This window comes from Mchenga conophoros, linkage group LG12, assembly GCF_057382185.1.
Source record: "Mchenga conophoros isolate Kocher_MC1m ecotype Shallow Benthic linkage group LG12, M_conophoros_male_GT1.1, whole genome shotgun sequence".
Taxonomy (NCBI): Eukaryota; Metazoa; Chordata; class Actinopteri; order Cichliformes; family Cichlidae; genus Mchenga; species Mchenga conophoros.
Window position 1 is genome coordinate 28729822 of NC_140537.1, and position 13390 is coordinate 28743211.

General features: G+C 40.1%; 1 protein-coding gene across 1 annotated transcript in view; it reads left to right on the plus strand.

The window, feature by feature from the left end:
* Positions 1-10891, plus strand: part of snx18a (sorting nexin 18a) — a 29214-nt gene extending 18323 nt beyond the window's left edge. The window contains exon 4 of the mRNA XM_085295064.1: positions 8673-10891. Within this exon, the coding sequence (XP_085151190.1) occupies positions 8673-8926 (254 nt within the window). The 3' untranslated portion in view covers positions 8927-10891. The remainder of the gene's footprint in view (positions 1-8672) is intronic.
* Positions 10892-13390: the final 2499 nt, after the last annotated feature.

The window sequence follows — 13390 nt, forward strand, 5'->3', positions numbered from 1 at the left end:
GTAGTGGCTGCAGTGGGTTACAAACATCCCAGTCACTTCAAATCAAGATCACCACGTAGGCCACATACAGCTCCAAATAAGGCGACAGCCATTCACACAGTCTGGTGTGATAAGCCCAGCCCAATTCCACAGATAAGATATTTGGAAGACCTTGCTGCAGGCACAATGTTGAGAAAAGATCAAGGAGTAGTACAAACACACAGCGGTAGACGAAAAATAAAGCTGAAGGAAAACCCGCGATATGCAGGAGATTAAAGGAAGAGCATATTGAATCTAAAATTGCTTTGATCTCATCTTGTTCCTTTATTCTGAGTCCAGTTCAGCCAGTTTTTTTGGGTTTTTCTTCCACATGAGCTTTCATTTCCTTGTAATCATTCTTTAAGCCAATAATCAATTTCAAACAAAATTACAAGTCTGTTCCAGTTTATCATACCTGTTAGAGGCTGTAAACATTTATAATCCTACATAGAAGAACAGTTGACGTGCTTACTGTACAGCCAGTATTTCCAAACGTGTGCTTGTTTATGACACCTGAATTGAAGCCTGTCACTCAGACTGCCTGAGGAGCATTAAATGCAAATATCTACTGCAAAAGTATTCACGCAGGTATCATTATATTCAGCCTCCAGTGTATATTTATGTCTACTCACTTTAGTATCTTTTATAATTTTCCATCACATGGCAACTGCTACTGCTGCAGCAAAGCACTAAAATTAAAAAATTAAAAATCTATCTATCTATACACACACATATATGTGTGTCTGTCTATATATCTATATATATATATATATATATATATATATATATATATATATATATATATATATATATATATATATATATATGGCTCCAGCAGATCCCGGGAATAACATCGGAGATCTCTGTCCAGAAGAGCGCAGTCCTGGGAACAGCTAAGATACTGCGCAGGACCCTCAAGCTCCCAGGCCTCTGGTAGAGGACCCGAGCTTGAAGGATAAACCGCCCGCAGGGGCGTGCTGGGTGTTTTTTTTTTTATACATATATATATATATATATATATATATGTGTATATATATATATATATATATATATATATATATATATATATATGTGTGTATATATATATATACATATATATATATATATATATATATATATATATATACATATATATATATATATATATATATATATATATATATATATATATATGGTATAAAAACTGGGGGCTTAGGTTTCACTGTCATATCACTGTTTGAAGACACAGCTGTGGGGCTGGGAACATAAAGGTACACCAGCCACATACATACTCATTAGTAATACTCTTTAATAATTTTTCAATTTTTCATTTCTATCTATTGCTCTGTTTACAACCATCGTCACCACATGTAGAGGAAGTGTGCTTCTTCTTTCCCGTTAGCCTCTCTCCACACCTGAAAAGAGGACTGACCACATCCTTTGTTGTCTGAAGCCAAACTGCACGTTTCTGGAGAAGTGGTGCACAAGTGAAATTGGCTGGGATTGAAAGACAAAAAGTTAAAAGAGGATCTATATCATGTTCATTTCCTGTTTGCATTTTTCTGTGTAGACTCCACTAGAGTAGCTTCACATGTTCAAAATAATTCTTTTGTCCAGCCCCTTCTCTTCGTCCTCTGTCTGAAGCAACGCATTTGATCTCCTTTCTACTTCCTTTAAAGCCCGCTCTCTTCTGATTGGCTGGATTTTGTAAACAGAAGGTTAAAACACCTCTGTGCTTGCAGACGTTTTATGCCTGGTATATCCGTATTAAGCAGAATTTATGGTTCAGCATGTTCAGTCTGTTGGCAGTGTGGGGATGGCCTGTCTACCTGCAGAGAGCTCTGCTGTCAGATGGAGGCAGTATACAAAGTATATGGTGCAAACAGTCTGCAGTGTTATTGGTCCATCAGCCAGCCATGGAGAAAGGCAAAGTTATAGCATATAAGAGGCTGAAGTGAACTCTGAAATAGAGTGTCTAGAACACGGTGAAGCCTGAGCTTATGCCACACAGGGATTATTTGAACATACGCTAACCCCATTATTTGAAATTTTAGACATATTTATGAGCATCCACATGATAACAGCTTAGGGAAATAATGACATGTAAACTTTAAATCGCACACAGAGAGACAAATCACAGTGTCTTGACTCCCTTTTTGGAAGCTTATCTCCAGAGGTAGTCTTGCACTGATATGATGGTTTCTATCTCGAAATGAAGCATACCAAAGCAGCTGCTTGTCAGACTTTATCAATACCTGCATTCCATTTTTAGCCTCCTGTTCCTGTCTCACTGTGGCCAGAGACTCCAGACAGGTTTGGATGCAAGTGACTTGTGAAATGTGAGCTTTCCCACAGAGGGACATTGACCACCACCCTATTGATCTCCACCTCCGCAGGGACCAGATTAGCTGTTAGAGTGCAGCCTGGCAGCTATAATGCTAGCTCACACTATTGACATCATATATGGCTTTGCTTTCCAAAGTTGTTTAGCTTTACTATAATCTAATATTGACACCCTAAGTATTGTGTTGTTTCTAATAACTTGAACCTCTTGAGAGAAGAAAATGTTTATTGTCAGAAAGTTTATTGTTAGAAAGTTTATTGTTTAGGGTCTTACCATGCAGGATTAGCAGTGAGTACAATTTGTGTTGATTATCAAAGAATCTGCAGCTGTTTTTTTAAGCAAAGACAGAACAATTCAAATGTTTTTGATCAGTTTAAATAACATCAAAATAGAGGAAACATGAATATTAATATTAACAAAGAAAAAAACCCAACTTTTGACTGCATATGTTTCAGTCTAAATTTGGTTCAGCTGCCACCAGTATGTAGAAGTGAAAGCACATCTTTTTTTTTTCTTGTGTGCTGACCTTCTGCATTAGCCAAATTTAAACAGAAGACGCTTCTGCTGCTGAAAGTTTCTGTTCAGATAAAGCTTGGTGTGAAAAAAAGTGATCTTGTAATTGGTGCTTCTTTAAGGAAAACACAAAAGAGCACAACTTTATGCTCTGAGCTGTGTAGTCACAGTGATATAGTCAGTAATAAGTCAGTAAAAATGCTCAGTCACAAAGTTTTGATCATGTTTATGAAGGAGGAGGAGTACTATAGATAACACATCGTTGTATTTCGATGTAAAGAGGAAGTTTACTGGTGTATGCTATCTATCTATATTAAATCCCACAGACTGTTTGCAGAGCACAAATTCAGTAAGGGAGAACCTAGAAGTCAAGCTGAACCCTTAATACATTTTCTTTTGCCTCCTTATCCTTATTCACATTTTTTTATTTATGCATTTTATTCCCTCCTTAATTTTACCAGTTCAGCACATCCTTAAGATCAGTATTTTCTCTGCTCTCATCAGTTTTTATCACCACATGGTGTTATAAAACAATGGCAGGCGTGCAAAGGAAAGCATAGATTTACAAGGATGTCAGGCTTTCCTGCTGAGTCAGCCTTTCAGCGTGCACTCCTGTGCAAACTCTGCGGGTCTGTTCTGATATATTGTTAAAGCCTATTTAAATGTCCTCTGATGTGCAAGTGGGTGACAGAGTGATGAGATGGGCATTGCAGCTGGTTGTGCAGGTCACAGGCTCGCTGTAGCTTGGTGTTGTGTAACTGGTGATTATATAAGACCTGAAACGGCTTCCTGCAATGAGCCCAGGAGGGCTGGGTGCCACCTCCATGCGGGGAGGACTTCTACACAAGCGAATATCAGGACTAACCTCGTTCATCACTATCTGTGATGTTGGGTTTGTGCATCTATTTGTATTTATATATCTAGCAAATATAAAATAAGCTTCAGCTCAAATATAATGAGTAGATTTTAAAACTGGAAGGTAAAGAAGCCATAAGGAGAAGGAAGTAATAAGAACTAATGAGAACTAAGACATCACATACAATTTGAATATTAGAGTTTAGAACTAAACCGAGTGTTGAAGAAATAACTAAAGAAAGATTATCCTGCTCACTATTTTTGTTCCAATAAATACACTATATGTACAACCACAAATTGGGGTTAACCAGAGCAGCAGACCGAGCACAAGACAAATGAAGAAGAGTGTGCGTGCAGGGTGGAGTGGGTGGAGACGAGTATTAGGGGTGATGCATGACAGAAGGGTTGCAGCAAGAGGGAAATGGTAGTGAGAGCTACTGTGGTGTATAGTTTGGAGGTGGTAGCACTGATAAACAGGACAGGAGGCCGAGCTGGAGGTGGCCAAGTTTTCATTGGGCGTGATCAGAATAGACAGGATTAGATATGAGTATATCAGAGAGACAGCTCAGGTCGAGTGCTTTGAAGAAAAAGTTAAAGAGGAAAGGTTGAGATTCAACTATAAGAAGCAAATAAGCTTCATAAAAATGTTGATGCGTTGAAAGAAATTCTCAGGTTTTTAATGATTGACTCATTTTACCCGGTGTAACTTATAGCACTTAAATAAGTAGCCAGTGTATGAGTGCTGGCAATAAAAAGACAGATTAAGAGCAATAATAATGAGTCACATGAAGACTGCTCAAGACTCCTTGAGACATGCATGGCTTTCCATTAATCTGATGGCATTTCAGCATGCCAGCCTCATGTCTGATTGAGAACCTGCTGACTTTTCTGTCTGAGTCGTGCAGCAATCACACTAAGACCTGATTTTTATTTCTGCGGGGAAGCTTTGTAAAGCCTACGATGTAACCTAAGGAAGTGGTCCACGTCGCCGCCAGCATTTATGCTTGTGCTGATACATTAAATGCAGATTGCCTAATGGTCATGTCCCAGTGTTTTATATGGGATGCCAGTCAGAGAAGGAAATGAAATTCCAGGTTTTTTTCCCCCTCCTACATCCGGCTGCATCCACCCAACCTGACCTGACATTTCTAAGTAGGTGGCAGAGTTTACAGGGTAGGGTTTCAGAGGGGTTTTGCACTGAAGCATAGATCCCCATTAAGTTGGACCTGCTTAACATTTTCATATCATTTTTAACACAGTATTAGCCTGAACTGCATACAGTCACATTTATAGACTTGTTGCATGATTGGGTCAAAGTTTATCAAGCCCAAATTTTCCCAGCGTACCAACGTTATTGTAAGACCTATGAAGTTTGCAATGTTGCATCTTCCACACCTGAAAAAAAGCTTCTCTCTGTGATCAGCAGCTCTGTTTGTGCAACAGGTCTGCAAAACTTACTTGCAGCTGTGAAAATCATGTAGCTTTCCATATTACACTCTATTGACACCATATCTCTGTGATCAAACTCTTGTCTTTTTCAAAGTCTCCATGGTAACAGTTATTCTGTCTTAATCCATTAGTGGGCTTTAAAACAAAGGAAGCCGGAGACCTTTAAGGTGCAGGTAAACACCATGTTTCCGCTATCATGCCGTCCATCAGTCAAATGTTCAGTTTACTTATTTAAAATGTTTCAAAATTGAGATCACGACCTGGAATTTTGACCTATAGATTGCAAACATTTTTTTCAGTGGTGGAAACAAGCATCCATACTTTCAACATCTGTGGTTAACTTGATCTGTTTTTTGTTTTTTTTCTCATACCCTTTCACCTCTCTTTCTGTCATATTCAGTCCGCTGTACATCACACTAATGTCAAAGATCTGGGTTAAACTTCAGCTGAAGGAACTATAGCCAGAAGGCAAACTGAGCAGATTTTGGTGGGGGGAAGGGCAACGCGTTGTCTTTTTTGAGGGAGGATTTTCAGCATTTTTTTTCTCAGTGTGATCAAGTTTGGTCTTTGGTCTTACAACTCGAGTCTAAGAAAAGAAACTTAATGGAAACACAAAAGGTAGTGACTTAGGTCAGTGTGCCCTTTGTGGTGTCACATTTCAGGAAACAAGTAGGCTGCCTCTGAGTTCTTGCTGAGTGCTGGTGACTCAGCTCGTATAATGACAAAAAAAATTCCCATGACACAACAACACAGGACGTTTTGCATGCCTTAAGGCCACAAATCACACCTCCAGACTCTGCTCTGAAGCCAGGATTATAATTGGCCATGCTGTTCACGCTATTTCACCGCTCTTGCTACATCTCTTCAGTGTCAACACTCAGTAACTTCCACATATAGTACGTCTTACACTGGTTTCCCACGTTTTAAAGCATGGGGCAAACCAGTGTTTCAGCAAGGACCAGTGAAACACATGTTTAGAGCACATTATTACTTCAAACTATTCAGGGCTAAGTTACTTTGTGAATAATTTTCTTAAGTGTTTGGTCCATCAAATGCCCGAACAAAAATTCCAAACACAGCATCATATTTTGTCCACTCAACAATCCATAGAAAACACAGGGAACGAGCAAGTCTTCACAATCAGAGACCTGAACCACATTCAGGGATTTTTGACAGCATACTTCAGCTGTAAAGCTGATTTCATGCTGTTTAAAAGTCTAACTGAAACATTGGGGCCAAATTCTAAGAACCAGGAATCAAAAAATGATGTACGCACACATAACTTTCATGTCCGCATCCTCACCAGTGGGTCCATGGTCTGTGGCTTTCCTGTTTGCTACCAGCTGTGATATGTGACCATATTTAAGTAGGGAGTTCAGAGAGAACATCATTTCCCACCACTTTCTCGCGCCGTGCAGCTTAACATCAATTTCTCACGACATTCATTCCTTTCAGCTGGTCAGCAGTTTGATAAGTCATCAGCCACGAGCTCCTGTTGTTGTGACTCTGCTTTCCGCTCTCATTGAACCATCTGTCTGGAAAGCCGGAGGCTAATTTCTTATGTTTTGTCTCTTTTGACTGAAGGCTTGTTTTGTGGCACTGAAAAGGTAGTACTTTCTTGTAAAGGAAGTGTCAGTTAAGCATGAAATGCAGAAATGCAGGGCTGTAAACCATCATTTCTGGTGCTCTAATGCCACAAGACCCCACCACAGCGATGATAGAAAGTAGCTCTTTGTGCATGTGCGACAAACTCGAGCAGGCATTTGTGCAACTTTCAGTATGAGTATGATTCTGTGGATTTGTTGCAGTGGGTTTTCGTTAGGAGTTTAGTAAAGGTGCAATCTTAGTTTTTCACGCTTTACACGAATGCACTGCAAACATCCAACAGTTGATGTCAAACAGTTATTAAAATGAGTGCACTCCTAAATAGCCCTGGTAGTTGAGAGAAACTGCCAGAAAAATCCCTTAAATGGTTCGAGGCTTTGAAATGACTTAATAGATATTTTTAGAGTTGTGCTCCTAAATATAGATACAGAGAGCCTGTCTTGCTCATAAGTGTTCCCACTATTTTTGGTCAGTTTGATAAGTTAAAGGTTAAGCTTGACCAAATAAGATAGGTCATGTTTTGTTTTGTTTTTTTAGGGGGGCTTGTGCTAAAAAAAAAAAAAGAGTTAGAAAAAAAAGAAACTTGTGGTTTTGTTTTGTCTGGTTGTGTCTGCATGGGTTTTTTTTTTTTTTTTAACTTGACTGGAAAACTTATATGTGCAGTGTATGCTAACAAAAATCTGGGACTTTCTGGAGTTTTGTGTAAATAAACAATTTGTACAGCGGTTGAACTCTTATTAGTTCAGAATGGTAGGAAAAATGAAGGTTAACACTGAAATTGAATTTCTTTTATTCCATCTATCTTCTCATCCGATTCAGATGGGGTGGACCCTGGATAGGTAACCCTCCTGTCACAGGGCTAACATAGACCACCATTATCACCAGTTAACTTAACAGACCTCCGTGCTGTGAAGTTTTAAATACATGCTCTCTCTACATTTTATTTCTAGCAACATATTTGCTCACTGAGCAGCATATTACATCAACTACCAATTATTGTTTTTCCATTGCTGAAGAATAAATAACTGCCCAAATATAGCAACAGAGAGCCAGGCTACAGGTGTGGCCAATATCAGGTAGTGACAACAGCAACTTGGAACTTGGTGGAAAACCCATAGACGCTACCATGACATCACCCAGTGATTCATCCTTTCTATTGTGACTATTAAAAGGGACACTAACTATGGGTAGCAAACAACAGGATTGAAATAAAACGGGCCTACCAGAGAAACTGAATAACCAACTCCTTTGAGTGTTTTTTTTTTTTTTTTTTTTTTTAGTGTACACTCTGTAGGCACAGTCACCAAGCACAATCATCCCAACTCCACCTCTGGTCTGCACTTGTATTGTACATGAAGTCATTCATATGGTCCTGTCACGTGCTTTAACTGTGATTTTTCGCTGAGGTAACAGTCATAGGGGAACCACTGGACTTCCTTCTTGGGTACTTCTAGGGATCGCGCTGCAGGAGTTCCCAGTCCTGTGGTTAAATGTGCCCAGATGTGGCACACAGTGACTCAAAACAGACACACCCCTAACCTTGAATACATTTATTTAAAAAATATTACCCCAAGTGCTGATGTCACAAAGGTGAACATTTGCTATAAATACTGAAACTACTTCCTTGTTCCAGGCTGTAAATATTCAAAGTGGGATATATAGTGGCCAGAAATTTGCATTTTGCAGTTCTGGTTTCCTCATGTTGAAGTCGGTGGGTTTTGAGGTGATTTAGACACTTTCATATTTTGTTCTACAACACAAGTAGGTCAGTTAATGCTCCACTTGTTAATTTTGTACTGCAGGTTTAGTGGTGTGGGTGCTTTTCGTGGACTAGAAAACAGAAAAATATGTATTAGTTTGATTAGAAAAGAAATTCAAAAATTCCTGCTCTTTTTAATCCCCCATACAGGAGCGCTGACAAAGGTGAAAGAGAGCCAAAAGCACGTGGAGGAGGGAAAAATGGATCGGGCACAGGCAGAAGGAATCAACGAGCGCTGCAACATCATCTCCTTCGCTACGCTGGCTGAGATCCAGCATTTCCATCAGATCCGCGTGCGAGACTTCAAGGCGCAGATGCAGCACTACCTACAGCAGCAGATCACCTTCTTCCAAAAGATCACGGGCAAGCTAGAAGAGGCTCTGCAGAAGTACGACAACGCGTAACGGATCGTTCGTCTCGATCCGTCGGTTTAGACCTCGCTGATTAATGGCCAAGCGCTCCCTTTGGCCAGCCTGCGGCATCTTGGCAAACAACAGCCAGTTCCTCACACACACACAAACACACACATACACACAAACACAGACACACTGCTGATGCTGCTTATCCAGCAGGGAGGGATTTTAAAGGAGATTATGGTCCAGTAACAGCAAAATTTCAACCAAATCCAGGTTTCAGTGTATGTTGGGCCACATTTTCTTGGGCACTGGATGTCCTTGTTTTAGAGACGATGGGTACTTGGGAGTTGGGTTAATTCATTAAAAAAAACACTCAAATTCTTTTAGATTTCTTGAGAATCAATAAAAATGATGGTGCACCAGTTTGGTATGTGGGTGAATTAAATAACCTTGTATTCACTGCTGCCTAAACATCTGGTGCGAGATTTCCTACATTAAGTGTTTTTAGCCTTAAAACTGAGGTTTGAACTGTTGGAGTGGCTGCCGCGTCAGCAGCAGCGGTGCTGTCGTGGCCAACACACTGCCTTCTGGAAACACTCGAGCCCTTCCTGCTACATTTCTTCTTGGACAAACAGGACAAAATGTTTACAGTCTCCTCACTGTCACCACTGTGTCGCTGTGCCTTCTGATCATGTATCTCTGGTTATTTTTGTTAATAGCTACTTCAAAGCTTTATATACTGATTGTGTAGAAATATATTGTATTTGTTATTATAAAGCTACAAATTTTGCAGTCTTTGTTGGGAAATGATATCAGATGATTATTTGAGGACTTGTTTCTTAACACTTGCAGTGTGACGACATCAGGATCAAAGATTACCTGCTCTGATAATGATCATGCTTTACTTACCTACACAGCAAGCTGATTTTAGGGGAGGATGATGATGGACACTTACTGTAACCATGCCGGATGCCGGTGTTGTGCCAAAAAGTGATTGTCTGCCAAAAACTGATTTCCGGTATTTGCCAAAAACTGATTGCTCGTATTTAAACTGCTATAAGTAACTTGTTGGCATATAATATGTGAAACATATGTCAAATGCATCCCTCATGGATGACACAAAGTCATATTGAGCCACAAACAACATTCGTGTAACAAGGTAGAAGCCGCAATCAGTTTTTGGCAGCGACTTTTATAGAACCTTTATTTATGCAGTTAAAAAAAAACTCATTAACATTAAAAATGTCTTTTGTAAGAGTAAGACAGCAGAAATGGCAGCAAATATTACAATAGTTCTGTAAAAATATTGTAAGTGGGGAAAAAGGACCGGATTGGTTATAATGTGAGTACAATAACACAGAGTTATAAAGATACTTGAAAAAACAGATAATCTTTTAATTCTATATATAACCCCTTTGTAAACGCTGTTCACCGAAGTCTATTTACCAACATACGTAAAGATATTACACATAAAAAATACACGGAAACATTGGAAATCACTTTTTGGCAGGCAATCACTTTTTGGCACAACACCGGTTTTCAACCTTAGTTTTTGGGCGTAGTGTTCATAGGCAGGCTGTAAGGGGGTTCGGGGGTTCCTCACCTGTTTTAATAATGCAGTCCTTTTGATAGCACACTGATGTTTTTAACATTTACGATGCTGGCTGCATCGTAAGGAGATAAATGTAGAAGCAGAGAGGCAAAAATAAATTCCTTCTTCACAGAAATATTGTTTGGTTCTTTGCATTTCTCAAGTACTTGACAAAACTCAATCATTTAATCTTACTTGGTTAAAAGCCAGCAGATAATGGTGTATGTGCTGACAGTTAGCTGCCAGCGGTCCTTCGTCGACAGACAGGTCAGACAAGTGTCATGTATCCGGCTTAGCATTTCACAACAGCAAAATAACAAAGGGAGCGAACTGCACGGCTCTGTACGTTTCCTTGGCCGCGTCCCCGGAGGACCGCTGCTGTGTTTGTTTTATGCTAAGCTCATGCTCAGTTCACAGACAGATCTGCTGACAGCACAGGAGCCTGGGTGGCCATATGGGACATCTGGCCACTTTTAAAAGTGTCTGCAGCCGTGCCAGCAGCTGTGTCACTGTGCTCTACTGTAATTGCTCCCTGCGATAACATGTTCACGATGTAATATTTGTTCATCAATATGTTTAGCAGCCAGCGGGTGGCGACTCCTCTGGTTGCAAAAGGGCACGTGCTTTTATAGAAGTCTGTGGAAAAACAGCCCCCGCTTCCCTTTCTCTGTGTCAATTTTCTGATGAGCTGATGGGTTCAGCTGCTAGTTTCAGGTCACACTTGCAAAAACATGAAGTTTAAATTGCAAATTACGGTCTGTGCAAAGGGAACTACCTGCATGTTTGTTTAGCAACCTCATGTTTGATAGTTAAAATCTGGTGATCAAAATCCACTTTGGGGTTGCGGAAGGAGATCATCCGATGTAAAACTTTAGCAAATGAAACCCCTTGTGACACCGGAGCGGCCAAAAGTAGCTGCCTCATTAGAGTTTGAAAGGGGAATTATCCAGGGTGTGACTGCTGGCTAACAACTTTTCAGTTTCTGGTTTCGAGACCTCAAAATGATGGCGCTGAAAATGCTCAACAAATGCGTCACAATTTGACTTTAGTAACCAGTGGGCGACATCCATCTTTTATACTGTTCATGACATAAATGTCTAACTTCTGTCTACAAAGTCTTGAAACATTCTCTCAAAATCTACAGATATACTGGTGCTGTCAGCGTTAATCTCGTTAAAATGATGTTAACGCCATAACCGCATGAACGCGGCGTGGATATTTCTGCCAATTCAGTTCGATATCCCACCCCATTGCATCCATTCTGTACTGCTTATTCTTATCAGGGTCTTAGCTGGTTGTATCCCAGCTACAAGACATTATATAAAAGTTAGATTGATATTTTAAAAAAATGATGTTGATAGATGAAAAATCAGAGGATCGCTGAAGGTTTCATCCTCACATAGTAGAATATCTTATCCAGATTTACAAGAGTCCTTATCAAGATACTGGTCATACTGAAGTAGGAATTAAAACATGACTTCCTCTTCTGAGGTTTTTGTGGTGATGCTTCAAAACAATTGTTGAGACAATTCACTTCAAAGTGAGGGACAAAATGACATGTGGGAGCACTCGCCTTCTCTTTTCCTGTTTTCTTTAGTTTCTGTTGAAATCGCTTTCCTCTCCAGCACAAACTCAACAAGATCCGTTCAGCCTTTGGAAAGCTCATCCTTCAGGCGTTCTGTCAGTCTGCCAATGCCTGAGGAAATGGGTGCTCCTGTTTTTACATTTGTGTTCTGGCTGGCCTGAAGCTTTGGGGTTTCTCAGTGTGTAAAACTCACAAATATTAGGCAAAAGAGGTTCGTTGAGTAAGCTTAAGCACTTCTACTCTTTTTACCTGTGATTGTGAAAAGTACAAACTGGCATGATTTCAAATCCTCCGTACACACACATTTATCATCACACGATTGTATCGTGTATTTGCAAGAGTGTGTCTTTGTCTAATGTCATCGTAAAGTCTGCAAATGTGATCTGAAGAAAAGGGTTGGTGGCGCTGGTGGGCGGTGACGGTGTTTCACTCACCGCAGTCTAGCCACTGCAGGAAACAAACAGCTCTTAACTGACACTTGGATTGCTTGTGAGACAGAACAGTGTCAGCAGCTGGCCACATTCCACAGAGAAAAAACATCAAGTGTGCAAAACCAACAACAAGCAGAGCAGCGCCGGAAATACTGGCCGGGGGGGTTAAGGGGTTACAGCATAGCACGGTGCAAGCGTAAATGCTGGTGAGTAAAAAACACGGAGCAAGAGTCGCTGCATTTCAACACTAATGAAAAACATCATGTGTCCGAAATAAGTTAGCGCTGCTCCTCTGAGACTTGGCTGTCTTCCTTTTGGATTTGCAGTGGATCTCTGGAATTCTCAGAATGTAACCCCAAATATATTCGGCACCCTTTCCAGCTGCTCTCACACAAGGAAAAAAGAAATACTTAGCATGCTTTCACCTTTTTCATCAGCGAACAGCTGTTTTCACCTTTTTAAATTTATTTTTATTAAAAAAAACCATATTACTCTGTCAGATTTTTAGTAATGCTGACAGGAGGAAGAGTATCAGTTAATTAAAAGGCATTTCTCCTGCATATGAGCCGGCACCGGCGCTGCATTTAACCACATTAATGTCATTAAAACTGAATCAGTGTCTCGAGGTCCTTGCTTGTGTAAATGATATCTTTCAATATTCAGGTCAGATTCTACTGATTCAATTGGGACAAAAAACACTGAAACACAACCCTCTTCAATGAATCCTCCATAACTGGAACTTACCCTAAAAACCTGTGCAACGTTTCACATCTGCTACTCTTAACTCGTACGAACTGAATGGATCACTTCCTTCTTGAGAGCTCTTGCACTCATATGACATAATTTCACCCTGAGTGCCATTGTGAGTTTGACCCTGGCTTCCTCTTATTACTCCAGCTCATTAA